The sequence below is a fragment of the Phyllobates terribilis genome, unplaced genomic scaffold, assembly GCF_046119375.1.
Source record: "Phyllobates terribilis strain yellow unplaced genomic scaffold, ASM4611937v1 Scaffold_3__8_contigs__length_932513732, whole genome shotgun sequence".
NCBI classification, from domain to species: Eukaryota; Metazoa; Chordata; class Amphibia; order Anura; family Dendrobatidae; genus Phyllobates; species Phyllobates terribilis.
The window spans coordinates 204892375-204907859 of NW_027362763.1; the positions used below are offsets into that span (position 1 = coordinate 204892375).

At 43.9% G+C, this 15485-nt stretch overlaps 1 protein-coding gene across 1 annotated transcript; it reads right to left on the reverse strand.

Annotated features, from left to right (window-relative positions):
• Positions 1-10109: 10109 nt before the first annotated feature.
• DTYMK (deoxythymidylate kinase) lies at positions 10110-15430 on the reverse strand. Its single transcript, XM_073674568.1, has 5 exons — positions 15158-15430; positions 14023-14131; positions 13006-13096; positions 11950-12147; positions 10110-10643 (listed from the first exon to the last, which is right to left on the reverse strand). Exons 1-5 carry the CDS (start codon positions 15285-15287, stop codon positions 10527-10529), a joined length of 645 nt encoding a protein of 214 aa, XP_073530669.1. The 5' UTR covers positions 15288-15430; the 3' UTR covers positions 10110-10526.
• Positions 15431-15485: the final 55 nt, after the last annotated feature.

The window sequence follows — 15485 nt, forward strand, 5'->3', positions numbered from 1 at the left end:
AGCCTTCATATGATCTTCTGGCCGGCTTTGGATCAGCAGAACTTTCCTGATGCACTCTAAAAATTCAGGTGGAGTTGCCCAGCCAGATTGTTGCCTCATAGTCAAATCCTTGACTTCTTTCACCGTCATCAGACAAAACTTGGGCCTGTCTAGTTCAAATAATTTACTCTTAGAACCTTTCAACCCTCCCTTGGACTTGGTATCCATTCTTTGTTCACAGATCTCCTCCAGTGTTAAACAAACCACTTCAACACAGATCTTTCCGAGTAAACACTCTTGTAGTCACCAAAGGCCTTTTGATCCCAATTACTGACAACTCTGCCTTTCCTCCAAGCAGAACATTTAACCAATTCCTCAGGGGTTCCCTCCAATGTCCTCTGCGCTTCTCATACATCAACCTCTAGTTCCACTTTACTGCCCCTCTCCCAGAGCAGACCCGTACAACGCATTTAGGGTTCAAATATAAACAACTTAAATATTTTTATACTTTGATCAAGAAGCAAGCCCATCTTCATTGCATACTAACGAAAAGTCTGTGCCTCTTCTCTCTCACCTTCATATGCCATATTTGCAACTTAACTCTCTTCTCCCAGCAACTTCCCCCATATTGTAAGGCTTGGGAAAAGAATTAGACAAACAATTAACAGACATACCGCAAACTCGCTGTTTTTTTCCCTTGCAATAAGAGAGCAAGAAACCAGCTTCAACATTGAGTCCTGATCATACCGAATTCTGACCGCTCTACATAAATGGTATCCCTCAATTTTCAATGTTTTCTTATTTTCTATCTCCTACAAGCTGCTAAGTCATTTATTCAACAGAAATGGAAATCCTCCAACCTTAGAGGAATGGTTTGAAGAAATATAGGAAAACAAATTTCTATCATCCCCTGTACATTACTTTAATGATCAGTTTTGTGGCAGATCCTCATCTCTATCATATCTTGCCCTTGGCGGGTAGGAGATGAGTTTAAGATCCCCCCCACAGTACCCTTTATCTTATCCAATCTCTCCACCCTCAAACCCCACTTTTTCTCTTTTTGTGTCAGAATACAATCTTAATATTACAGGATATCCATTGGTGCGAGCTTGGTTTATTTTTGCTTTTGTGTTTTTAATCAGCATTTAATAAAGAGTGTTATTTTAGGAATATTTTGGTTTGCAGTGTTAAGTATACCTTTATGCCAGACTTTGGCTTGCTCTCGAGCCATGGTGACCTGATGGATGAACGATCTGTACGAAGATTGATCTTGTGCAAGCCTAGATAGGTCCACCAGGGTCTTCTCTGCTGTTATCTTGAAAGTATCAAGCCATTGGGTTGCTGGTCTTCCTCTTCGCCTTGCTCTTCTATTCTTCTGACCTTGATGTCCTTCTCCAGTGATTGCTGTCTTCGTATTATGTGTCCAAAGTAGTCCAGTCGTAGTTTGATGATCCTTGCTTCTAGTGACATGTCTGGCTTGATTGGTTCCAAAATTGATTTATTTGTTCTTGTCATCCATTCTATTAATAACATCCTTCTCCAGCACCACATTTTAAAGGCGTTGATTCTTCTTCTGTCTTGTTTCTTTATCTTCCAGGTTTGTTACCACAGAAAAGACCAAGTTATGTACAAGCCGTGTTTTGTCGCCAGTGAATTCTTCCTCCATTTGAAGACCTTGTTCAGTGACTTTATTGTTGATTTGCCGGTAGCTATTCTCCTATTGACTTCTGGTGTGGTCGCGGCATCTTGAGTGATCATTGACCTGAATAGGTTGAAGTCCTTTACAACCTTCAGTTCATAGTCATCCATCTCAAATGTGTCCTGATCGTACATGGCAGTAGTCAAAATCTTTGTTTTCTTTGTGTTGAGTAGCAGTCCCATGTTCAAGCTTTCCATCTTCACACTCCGTAATAAGTACATCATTACATCTACGCTTGTTGTTATCAATGTTGTATTGCCTGCACATTTTTGTCAATGATTCTTCCAGTAATTTTGATTCCTTCTTTTTCGGGTAGGAGAGCATTTAGGTGATATACGGCATAAACGACACACCCCGCTAGCAAGACACATTAATGGAATCCATCCTGGGATATATACACGAGGTCTCCTTTAGTGTGGTTGAAGTGATTAGACGAAATATCAGGGAGGGGGGACCATGATAAGTGGATATTAAAGAAAGAAAGTGAATGGATTTTTAGACTTAAGAGTGTGTCACCTAAGGGATTAAACAAACAATTATTGTTTGCCCCCTTCTTGTAGGTTTGGGAATGTGCCTGATGCATCTCTCGCCGCTATGTGGGGGACTTAAGTACATAATCTATGGGTTGTCCTCAATTTTGGATAACTGTATCAAAATAGATCATGTTGCCATTAGAAACCTCTCTCTGAAATATTGAACTTTTATCTCTATCGTATCTGGATTTAATTTTCCAGGCTGACTAATTATATAATTCTGATCATGATGTTAAAGGGGTGGTGCCACCATAAAGAATACAGTTAACCAACCAGATATCATGGAACGCAAAAGGACAAGATAATGCCCCAATGGGCTAAAAACTGTGTGTTTTATATCTTTCACAAACGTTTGACTTTGACTGGGGCAGTTACAACAATTTAATAAAAAAACGTCAAACCCTAATTTGATGGAAAAATCACATTTTGTTTCAATCCAACTATTGTTTCCATTTCAAAATGAATTTGGAAATATTGATGATTTTCACAAAAGTGTATATACACACACAAAATATATATACACCAGACTTTACCGGTATAGATATCGCTTGGTGCGAGGGCTCTGGAGTCGGTATAAAATGGACCGACTCCGAAAATATATAATAAATTGGGTACAGTAGTTCAATGCAGTTTTTGGGGAATATTTTTTCTTAAGAATTTGGGAAAGTTATGAAATGTCCTATAAATGTCTGTCCTATTTCTGATCTAAGGGTCTAGACCAGTGTTTCCCAAACCCCATCCTCACGGACCCCCACAGGTCATGTTTTCAGGATCTCCATAGTATTACACAGGTGATTGAAATATCATCAAGGCATCAGGAATTCTCTCACCTGTGCAATACTAAGGAGATCCTGAAAACATGACCTGTGGGGGGGCCGTGAGGATGGGGTTTGGGAAACACTGGTCTAGACTTTTAGCTGAGATGAATCTGTGCTACAGTAAATTTATCACTTAAACATGAGCCGTGTATGAGGGAGTCGAAGTAGTGGAGTCGGAGGTTTGGCTTACCGGCTCCACAGCCCTGCTTGGTGCCATTTTTTGTTTTCCTTGATATTTTAATGCAAATCTGTTAAAATTACATTAGAGTTTTTTGTCCCCCTATTAATATATTTTCCAGTGTTTTTTTTTACTGTTGATTTAGGAAAATAAATAAGTGTAGCTCACAAATTAAAGTTACTCCTATTCAGCAAATTCTCCACAATCATCTAATCAGTGTGGTAGGGCTACCACAGAGAACTGAACTGTAAGCAAACTATCCTGTTCAGGTGGCATCAGTCAGCACATTTTTAAAAAAATGTTATGCATTTTCATTGGATTTTAGCATTTCAGATAAGCTATACAGTACAAGTAAAAAGCTAAATTCGCCTTCTAACTGGAGTTAATATTCCTGCCCCAGTTACAGAGGAAACGAGCAATAATAAAAATGTAGTTTGAAATGCCCACCAAAAAGGTATTTTGCAACCATGAGGGCATAATGTGTTAATTAAAAAAAAAAAAGTGGGCAGAAATTAAATCTGAATTACAAAAATTTGAATACCCAAATTAGATTTTTTTTAAAACAATCTTAAAACCACTTGTGTGACAAGAGATGAAAATGTGCCTAGACATGAACAGAGGAAAATAATACAGACTTGAACCGGCTATACTGCTGAGAAAATTGCACAGCCTCAGTGAAAAAGATTGAAATTTTTTTTAATCATCTCACATTGTACTATTTTAAGGGAGCTTTCCCATGTTCAGGTTTTTAATGCAGTTTTCCAGCAGCGCTGGAGATGCACAGAAGCCGGCAATCCACCAAGCCTGGTGCCGCTGCTTGCGCCCGCTCACTAGTGAAAGTCCTCCGGACCCACTACGGCGATTCAGGGCCCCTGCACCGGCTGAGGCAGTGAAGGGATAGCTGCCTGAGATGACCGGCCAGGCCTGGAAACGACTGTTGATGCCACGTCTTTTTTTTCCCCAGGTACGCCCCCCCACCTTTCTCTGATGAAAGGTTCCCCCGTCAAGGACAGGAAGCCAACTGAAGCAAAGGAGAGGTACCGCCCTTTTATCCTGTAGGTTTCCTGTCCTTGAATAGTGGATCCTATCATGGGTGAGCAAAAACATTTTTTTTAATATTCATCTCACATTGAAATAGTACAAAGGGCGCTTTCCCGTGCTGTTTTTTTTCTATTCACTCTCAATTGGCATTGGACTTTTAGGCTGTGTGCACACGTTGCAGATTTGGTGTTTTTGTAGCTTTTTTCTGGGCAAATTTGTGACAAAACCTGAAGCAAAACTTGATGCCAGCAAAGTAAATGAGAAACTTGAAGTGTCATGCTTATGTTGAACATTTTTGACTTGCAGATTTGGTGCAGAAAATAATCTGAAGCATGTCAGTTCTCTGTGGGTTTTTGCCTGTATTTTTCACCCACTGAATGCTCTGAAAAAACACAGGCAAAAAAGCAACGTTTTTTAAGGCTAGATTTTCCTAGCCAAGCAATACAGAAACTTTGATTGCAGAAATAATTTTCTGTACCAAATCTGCAAGTCAAAAATTTTCAAACTTCAGGTTTCTCATTAATTTTGCTGGAATCAGAATTTGTCACAAATCCACGTAGAAAAAAGACGTAGTTACTTACCGGTAACGGGATTTCTCGGAACCCATGACGGCACCACGGAGAGAGGGGATCTGTCCTTCAAGGACAGGAAACCTACAGCTAAAAAGGGCGGTACCTCTCTCCCGCATCAGTTGGTTTACAGAGCACCGAGAGGACCGCCAGGTTAGTAACACAAATTTTTACATTTCTATTTTTATATACTTTTTTTTTTTTTTAAAAAAGGAGCTTGCCAGACACACCCTGTGACTAAACAAAGGCGACAAACAATTGTGCGCACCCATGTGTGAAGGGAGGGAATGTATGGGTGCCATCATGGGTTCCGAGAAATCCCGTTACCAGTAAGTAACTACGTCTTTCTCTTTCCCCATGACGGCACCACGGAGAGATTGCAGAGAAGTGAAGATTAGGGAGGGACCACCGCTTCCAGAACCCTTCTGCCAAAGGTAAGGTCTGAAGACGAGGTTAGATCTAGCCGGTAGTGTTTAAAGAATGTGGAAGGAGAAGACCAGGTCACCGCTCTACATATCTGTTCGATAGAAGCCCCAGCCTTCTCCGCCCAGGAGGCTGCCACTGCCCTAGTTGAGTGAGCCTTTAGGCCCGCAGGCGCGGTTTCCCCGCTTGAGGAGTAAGCCAGGGAGATGGCGTCCCTTATCCACCTTGCCAGGGTGCTCTTGGAAGCCTTCCGTCCCTTCCGAGATTCCTGGAAGCACACAAAGAGAGACCTATCCTTCCTACACTCTCGTGTGGCCTCTAAGTATTGTATAATGCACCTCCTGACGTCTAAGGTGTGAAGGACCTCTTCCCCCTTGTTTTTTGGGTCTGAACAAAAGGAAGGGAGGGTGATCTCTTGCGACCTGTCAAATAGGGAACCCACCTTAGGAAGGTACGCTGGATCAGTCCTAAGTGTCACCCTATCTTCTAGGATTTGCGTGAAGGGGGGCCCTGCTGATAAGGCTTGTATATCACTAATCCGACGTGCCGATGTGAGGGCCACTAGAAGGGACGTCTTAAGGGACAGGATTTTAAGAGACGCGTCCGCTAGAGGTTCAAAGGGACACCTGGTTAGAGCCGAAAGCACGAGATTTAAGTCCCAAGGAGGAGCATTCCGGGAGGGGATGGGCCTGGACCTATGGGATGCCCTGATGAACCTGGAGACCCATCTATCCCCCGCCAGGTCACAGTTATATAGAGCTCCCAGCGCCGCCACCTGAACCTTCAGAGTGCTTGTGGCCAACCCCTGCTCCAACCCTCTTTGAAGAAACTCCAAGATAGCAGAAAAGGGGGCCTCCCCCACTACTTCCGGCCCCGTGAAAGAAAGAAATCTCCAGGTTTTACCGTAGAGTTTGGTAGTTACAGGTTTCCTACTCAGCAGTAAGGTGGAGATTAAATTGGGGGAGAACCCTCTATCTCTCAAGAGCGCCCTCTCAAACTGAGCCCCCCACCCCCTGGGGCTTGCATCCGTCGTTAGTATCTGAGATACTGGTAATATTGTCCATGGGACGACTCTGCCTAGATTGTCCCCCTCTGTCCACCATGTCAGGGAAAGCAAAGTTTTTGATGATAAGGTCAGCCGACCTTCTAAGTGCCCTCTTAGTGACCTTTCGCCCCCAAGATCTCCCATTGTAAGCCCCTGGTGTGTAACTGAGCCCAGCGGACCCCCGGGATGCAAGCAGTCATGGAGCCTAGGAGGGACATTGCTCCCCTCAGTGTCATATTGGGATGGTTCTTCACGTAGGACACTCGGGCCATCAGGCTTTGGATTTTCTCTGCCGGGAGACGGCATTCCTGACTCCTTGAATCTAACAGGATACCCAAGTACTCTTGTACTTGATCTGGTTCCAGCCTCGATTTTTTCAGATTCAGCAGTCAGCCTAAACTCGTCAAGGAACCATTGACTTTTGCTAGATGGTCCTTGCAATGGCTGAACGAGTTGCCTATAATAAGTAGATCGTCCAGGTACGGGACTATTAGGATGTTCCTCTCCCTCAGATGGGCCATAATCTCTGCCACCACCTTTGTGAAGACTCTTGGGGCTATTGCTAACCTGAAGGAGAGAGCCGTATATTGGTAGTGCCTTATTGTGCCCCCTATCGGTATCGCCACCCTCAGGAATTTTTGGTAGTCTCTGTGTATGGGGACATGATAATATGCGTCCTTCAGATCCAGGACAGCCATAAAACAGCCTGGGAACAACAATTTCACAGATGTTTTTATTGATTCCATCTTGAATGAATGAACTTTCAGAACTCTGTTCAATTTCTTTAGATTTACAATAGTCCTGAATGTTCCATCCGGTTTCTTCCTGAGGAATAGAGGGGAGTAGAACCCATCGCCTACCTCCTGAGCTGGGACTTCCCGAAGGACTGCCTTGTCCACTAGGCCTAGAACCTCTTGTTCTAGAGCCAACTGCTCTACCTCTGAAGACCTCACGGGGGTTACTATGAAATTTGGACGGGGAGTGGAGAGGAACTGGAATCTTAGCCCCGATTTTATCAGGTCAAAAATCCAGCGCACGTTTGATATTTTTTCCCAGGCCGGGAGGAAATGGAGAAGCCTCCCCCCCCACCTGGGGCTGCCTTTCATTGGGCGGGTTTCCTATTGTCACCAGGGGGCCTGTTAAACATAAACCCCTTGGCCTTTCTCGGCCTCTTGTCCTCCCACCTGTCCTGGTCTTTGGGGGGGGGTCTCCTTCGCATGAATTTCCTACTCCGAAAAGATCTCCTAAAAGAAGTACCGGAGAGGACCGGGAAGCGTTTTTTGTTATCCCCGGCCTTGTCCAGGATATCATCCAGATTGGACCCGAATAAGAATTCCCCCTCACACGGGATGGAGCACAGCCTAGACTTCGTTTGGAGGTCGCCTGGCCAGCATTTGAACCAGAGGGCCCGCCTAGCTGCGTTTGAAAAACTCCCAGCCCTGGCTGCCCGCCTGACAGAGGCGGCTGAGGCGTCAGCCAGAAAAGCTGCTGCACCCTTCATCACTGGGATGGAGTCTATTATATCATCCCTTGAGGCTTTATCCTTCAACTGTGCTTCTAGTTGGTCTAGCCAGACCATCAAAGATCTGGCCGTGCATGTGGCTGCTACCGCGGGTTATAACCCAGCCCCCCCCTGCCGCCTCCCAAGCTCCTTTCAAGAAGGAGTCAGCTTTCATATCCATAGGGTCTTTCAGCACCCCCATGTCCTCAAATGGCAGGGAAAACTTTCTAGAGGCTTTGGCTATTGTGACGTCAATTTTAGGCGCCTTCCCCCAGAAGGAACACACAGGGTCCTCAAAGGGGTATTTCCTTTTGGGTGCCAATAACCCTTTCCTCTCTGGTTTTCTCCATTCCCTCTTAATTAGAGAATGTACTTGATCATTAAGAGGGAAGGATCTCTTTTTCTTCTGTCCTAGGCCACTAAACATTATGTCCTGGATAGACTTTTTAGGGTGAGGATCCACGAACCCCATAGTAGACCTAACTGCCTTAATCAAGGTATCAGTTCCATCTATAGGGAAACAACTAGGACCCCCGTCCCCTGAAGACGATGAATCGGATGAATCAGAGATTACTCCCTCCTCGTCTGAACCACTGGACTCCGGCACCGGGATAGGCGTCTAGTTTTTCCTTGTCCCCCCCCCCTTCTGCAGGGACTTAAAGGTGTCCTCCACATGAGATTTAATCCGGGATCTGAGTTCGGTGGCAAACTTAGGGGTCTCCTCACAGATAGTTTGCTCGATGCATGAATTGCACAGTTTCTTTTGCCATGCAGTGGGCAGATCCGCCGCGCAAAGCGCGCAGGCCCTGTGCTTGGACTTGCCCGTACTCTTCCTTCCCTGAGAAGAAAAGAGAGGGGGTCTCAAGTTACAAGTGAGCTTTCACGAAGATCACTTACCGACCCGTAGTAAGAGGGAATACCGGATTTGAAGAGGAACCTGATCCAGTAGCTGGGTCCTTCCTCGAGGCCAACGCCGCGCTGGAGTCCTTGCCACGTTGTGAAGATCTCCCAGAACACCCGCTTCCTCTGTCAGCTTGCCGTGAAGGGCCGCTGGAGGATCCTTTTATACGCTTCCTCTGAGGCGATGGTGAGTGGGGGTGCAGGGACTGCACCTCCTGCTCACTCATAGCTGTAGAGTGCCAGGAAGCACTCCCCTGTGCTTCCCTGGCCATTTAAACTCTATAGGAGTCTGCCCCCCCCTCCCTCCCCTCCCTCCCCCACCCTGGCCTGGCACCTGTGCTATCCGGCGTGTGTGTCCCCCCCCCCCCCACTAGGCCACCGCTGTGTACCATTAGGGAGGGGAGCGCCCCCCCCCCCCAAGCGGTCAGTTTCCCGCGCGCGTTTGAGTAGAGGGACCCACGACCGCGTCACCTCCGACTTCTCTCGGCAGTCATCCGGCGCACGTGCTTCGCGAAGCCCAGGCAAGCCTCCGACCCGGGCCCCGCCATACTCACCACCTGGGCCTCGATGCCACCGGAGACCGCAGCGATCCTCTTGCTGTGCCGCGTCTCCCTGCCACCCTAGAGGCCCGCTGAGCCCAGCGGTGGCGCTGCAGGACACCGCACCAGCCGAGGCAGGGAACCCCCGCTGCCTGAACCGGTCTGGCCGGGCCTGGTAAGTCTCATTTTCTTCTTTCTTCATTCCTTTTTCAGGAACTTTCATCCGTAGGTCCCTGTCAAGGACAGGAAACCAACTGATGCGGGAGAGAGGTGCCGCCCTTTTTATCTGTAGGTTTCCTGTCCTTGAAGGGCGGATCCCCTCTCTCCGTGGTGCCGTCTTGGGGAAAGAGAAAAACGCACCAAATCTGCAACGTGTGCACACAGCTTTAGACTGCATCAAGAAACTGAACTTGCAAAACATACCATGAAGGTGGATTTTGTTGCAGACATTCCTGTGAATGTCTAATTCTTATAGATGAACCAAATACAGAAACAGACACCCTTGGCAGTTTTTCTAGCTTTTCTGGGCTTGTAAAAAGATTGACATTAAAATAAATAAATAAAATAATAAAAATGATACATTCTGTTAATCTAGGCAATTTTTAACCTGTTAAATGCAGAAGTGAGGAGAAAAAGCTGGTCTGCTGAGACCTGCACTGATTCCAAGAACAGGTTCTGCGGAGATCCGTCTGAATGGACCTGTGGTCGGACATGTGTGTCACTGTTCTATTCATGCTTTTTTTTTCTGGCAAAGTGCAGCTTTTTCTGTCAGTATAAAACCACCCTTAAATACTTTCCTGATGTTTTCTTAAAATAAGTTGTTTTATTGAAACTCAATAACAATAGAATGTGTTGTGCTGCTGAGAACGTATAGAAAAGATCCATTGCCATAAAATATTTATTCAGTGCTTACATAGATTATAAATTTGGTTGAACAGCAACAATGCATGCACGTGTAATCTATATACTATGCAAATACACAAAAACTGTAATATATTGAATTAGCCATTATGCAAACGCCACCAGCTGAGTTGATGTAATATATTGCCAATATACATACTTTATAAACTTCAATGAATGATATATTAAATTATACTCATAGCTTGCACATAAATATTCAAAGTTAAAAATCACATGGTCATTACATAAAACTAAGAAATAAAATGTACAGAAGATAGGGAAGTTTGCACACAACATACGGATATTGTGTTAGTCGCATTCTATAACATCCAGCAGCTTTACAATTAAAGTGCCCATGTCTTATGTCCAAGAAAAGAAAATCCCAGCAGATCGTGACCACATCAGTCCTCAACCCACAGCTTCCCAATGGGTTGATCCCTGGCTTCCTTTATGATTGCTTCACTCAGCTGCTTTATATCACTGTGGACATCTTCCATACTCTGTGCAGCATCAATGACCTGGAAAGAACAAAACACCAAACCATGAGCATTATTCTGAGTTGCACATTTCTTCAGCTTATTCTTCATGTCAAAGTGATGGCAATGTGACATAACCTCATTAAACCTTAAGCTAAATTCCCACGATGAGTATTTGATGCGTTTATGTTGCAGATTTTGTGCAGCATTTCTGCACCAATTAACTATATGAGGTTACTTGCGTTATTTTACATGCTGCAGATTTTGTCTCCTTTTTTAAATAAAACTGATTGTTTTTTAAACTTCCTGTTAGATCTGATATAAAAATCAGTGATAAACTCATGTGCAGATTACATGCAGATTTTCCTCATGTCAATCACGTCTATGGGGAAAAATCTGCACATAAAACACAATTTACCACAATACAAACTGACATGTAGTTTTAAAGATTGCTCCACAAGTCAGTTTATGCTGTCTTTAAAAAACAAAACAAACACAATGGGCATGAGATTTCTATAAATACCAGATACTTTGCTGGAACGGTAATAGCATTTTCTTGTGGAGCAGATTCGCTTGTGCAAAGTCTGCTGTTTTTTAAAGTGCATGAAATTTCAAAAAAAATCTCATACTGCAAAATAAATAAATAGACAGAAGCAGCTGGTTTGAGATCCACAGCATGTCAATTATTGCTGCAGATGTGGGTGCCAGTTTCAACCTTTTGGCAATGACATCTGCAGCTGTAAATACCTCTGAAAGTATCATTTCAGGACCTCCGCAGTAAATACATTCTGGGGGAATATAGCCTGATCGGTCACCAAGATCCATTCAGCGTTGTTGGAATCAGTCACAACATATTCAGCAGATTGTCACTGCTTCCATTTTATGATAACATGTGATTGCTCCAAGTATCCTAAATTACATTGCAATATTAAAAATCAATTCTCCCTACAGAAGAGATCTAAGAATTGTTTTTGAAGGCCAAGAAAACACAACTGACTAACGCGGCAGAAATTAGAATTTTAACAGGTCCAGGACACTACCATATACATGCACAATGCATCAGCACACTGCGACTAAGGAATACATGAATTCCAATATTGCTGCAAACATTGAAAGGTACTTACTGAGTACCTTTACATATTAAATATTGGAGTTCATGTATTCATTGTCGCAGTGTGCTGACGCATCGTGTATCTATATGTTATTATATTGGCCACATAGCGCATTTGGCACCTGTGTATTTTGAACCCAACAGTAACATGGCAAATGTCTGGAGGGTTCAGGATGTTCAGTCGCACTGTTTTGGATGCACTAGTCAGATGTATAATGTTGTATACGTTTCCCTTACCTTCCAGTTGAGAGATTTGTCTTCCATTAGTTCAGCATAGCGCTTTTGCACCTTTTGCTGGAAGGCACTAGTCTCATAACGTTCATTTCCAAACTCCCCACGTTTAGATGCTGCCTCAGGAGTTATGTTCAAAAAGAGGACAAGATCTGGCTTCGGAAGGCCAACATCAGGCTGCTTACACCAGTGTAAAGAAAAATTCTGAAATAAGGGATGAAAGAGAAGCTCAACATTTTGCTACAAAAACAACAACAACGTGCTCATATTGCAGTTTGCGACAGCTTACTTTGAAGCAATAATAATTCTTCACAGACCAAAAGAAAATATTTTCAAAAGGTTATTTTCAACTACAAAAATCATATATACAAAGTGTGTGAGAAAACGTAGCAAAGAAATTTCTATTACAGAAGGTAAAGAAGAACAGGTACGTTATGTTTTACCAACGAGAGCTGAAGTCATACGTTTATACAATTAGGATGAAGTAATTAAAACTCAATTAATTCCTCCACAGACTCCATGCCAACAAACAATAGTGCAAGCAAGTAGTTTTGGATGTCTAATTTCTGGATGTTCGATATTGCCTACAAATGATTACAGATAGATCGTTTCAAAATTCCAGTGGGTGAGAAGTTTACATACAAGAGGACTCAGCCTTTTAAATGGGTTGTCTCAAGAACAACAAAAGTGCTTTTTACCCAATAACTACTTAAAGAAAAAACCTGAAGGACCGAACTGGAATGTAAATTGGTGTGCATGCAGCATGTAAAAGCATGTTCACACATGGCCACTAAACAGTAAAAAGACAAACACAAATACCCTGAAATAAATAATCCGCAATAGTGCATGAAAATAATAAAGGGCACTTAGTTAACATAATTTTGATCAAAATAATGCAAAAGCCATTATCCACATGTATGTCACTTGACAAATGGTAAGGTTTTTAATATTAGAGTTAGGACTGCCCCCATGAGGGTCGCCGTTAGAAGACGGGATGGCTTTCGCATTATTTTGATAATGTCCTGTTTCCCACCTAACTTTTTTTTTTTTTTTTTTTTTTACCTCTTTTGAACTTGTGAAGGCAACACCAGAAAATGCATATCTATCCACCACGAGAGTGACTCCACTACGTAGCTTTTCTTTTATTAGTGGACTGTAAAACAAGAATCAAAATGAATTTAAATACATAGGCGTCATGTTAAGGACATCAAAACAGCAAGTTGTAAGTCTGCACACAGACATTCTGAACATCCAAGAAAGCTTACTGATGGACGCCTGTTCTCTACAGATCTGCATATTTTCTATGCAGATTTCTCTTTTTCTAATGCGAAACCTAAAACATTGTTACTAATGTCAGAAAAGCTAGGAATGTATGGTAAATGGTGTATCCGATTTTCAGGAGTGCTCCAACATTTTTTCTGTGTAGAATACGTTAACTGTGAGGGATTGGAAGAAAAGTACTTGTATATTAGAAAGGGGCCTGAAAACGTTACTTAACAATTCAGCTTTAGTTACAGGGGCTGTCCCATGAACAAAGTACATTTTAATCAATAGATCTTTGAATGAAAATAAGTTCCAAAATTGGATGTGTTAAAAGGTCCCTGTGATGAGATAATCTTATAAATGTGCCCCTGCTGTGTACTGTGTAATGGCTGTGTCTGACCGCGCAGGAACATGGTCTGATCATAGCACATCTTCAGGACAGGGGTAGAACCCCTTTAAAATGAGGACAGACCAACTTCATCAAACTGTATATGGTCAGGAGTAAATTGCATAACTAATGTAAAGTACAGCTGCCCTGATATTATTATGCATACGTGTACAAAAATATTAAACTTTATGCCTGGTCCACAACTCTATTTTTTCTAAAACTGACCATGACGTGGCAGAGGAGGTGAAGTCTGATGGACTTCGTAAAATTGAATCCACAATGTGTTATAAACTATAGAAGAAATCTATACCATGAGCTGCGCAAAGTGCACCAAATCTAATATCTTAATAATTTGGCTGCATTTTAACCACCCCCCACTATTTTGGCTGGTGTACGAAAAACCAAAAACCAAACTAATTTAATCGTACACATGTTCCCAGCGGTTGGCAGAAAACAGCAGATGAACCGTATGATCTTCAATGTTACTTTTTTTCTCAAGATAGGAACCAACAAGTCGACCAATTTCTGTTGTTCGCTCTAGAAAACAAAAACACAGAGTTACTCCCTCAGAGCATGCACAGATTGCTAGATATGGTTACCGTCTGCAATAATTAGGTTTCAGACTTCCTGTTATGTAGTTTACATTCTGCTCCTAGTTTCAGACTTCTCGTGTAATGTGTAGATGCCGGAGAGGCTGCCGTCTACACTGGGCCGATCTCGCTCACACACAACATGAAGATTTATTACAAATTAGTGTAGTTTTTATCGATTTAAACTATTTTTGCCAGAAAAATTGCAATGTACCTGCAGATTGGGCATCCATTGTTAATTTATAATCTAACAGATTTGTGGCAACATCTCCTATAAGCGGAATATAGGTCCAGCTCATGCATCACTGTGTACACAGCATTGCTCAGGGGTAATATCCTCCACCTTATCACTGTGTACACAGCATTGCTCAGGGGTAATATCCTCCACCTTATCACTGTGTACACAGCATTGCTCAGGGGTAATATCCTCCACCTTATCACTGTGTACACAGCATTGCTCAGGGGTAATATCCTCCACCTTATCACTGTGTACCCTGCTCTGCATCTATTCGGCCTATAGACACATCCGAGCCCTGTAATTGGGGGTTGCAGCCCCCCTATAGCCAGAGTATTAGTGGCAGGTCTGATGCTCAGCCGCTGCTTCAAGAACCCCCTCAATGCAATCATAGAGTGAGGAAAATTTTGGGGGTGGGGGGTGAGACTTTGGTTCTAGTGATCAATGGAGGCCAGGGGACCACCCAGGCATCAGCCTCCCATACAACAGCCGCCACTCACCCACTCCTCACCACAGCAAGGCGCGGCGCAGCAGATCTCCATACTGAGCACAATAAGCCATATGGGCTATGTAGGATTGGAAACCATGACTGATTCGTGGAGAAACAGCGCCACCCGTGTTCCCAGGCCGTGTCTGGTACTGCTGCCGAGCCCTGCTGGAGCGCAGTCACATCCTGCGGGCGTGTCACTTCCAATAATGAAGCCCCGTAACCCAGCAGGACAGCACAGGTGCTCTCACCTGGGAAGCGCATGCCCTCGGCCTGGTAACCTTTCTCCCTCAGCGCCTCCACCAGTCTTCGGGCCTGGGTGCTCTTTCCCGCCCGGTCCGCACCCTCTAGGACAATGAGAGCACCGCGGCGTGCTGCCATTCTCCGGTCACCCCTGTAAGGAGGACAGACACACAACTAGGAAGTGGTCAGTCCCGGCCCGTTCACAATTCCCGCCCTCAATCGGGAGCCAATGAGAAGTGGCCCTACTTGGCGCGCTCCAATGATCTCACAGGGCGGCATGGCCGCACTAACCCCTGTGCAACAGAGCTCAGCCAATAGGAACAGCGCACTGCCAGG

Bases quoted from the DNA above. Each gene is read 5' to 3' on its own strand.
- DTYMK (XM_073674568.1), bottom strand. From the start codon at position 15,287: ATGGCAGCACGCCGCGGTGCTCTCATTGTCCTAGAGGGTGCGGACCGG. The intron at 13,097-14,022 runs GTACGATTAAAT...CTTGTTTTACAG, and splicing joins GCCAACCGCTGGGAACATGT to TCCACTAATAAAAGAAAAGC. The intron at 12,148-13,005 runs GTAAAAAAAAAA...CCCTTATTTCAG, and splicing joins CCTTCACAAGTTCAAAAGAG to AATTTTTCTTTACACTGGTG.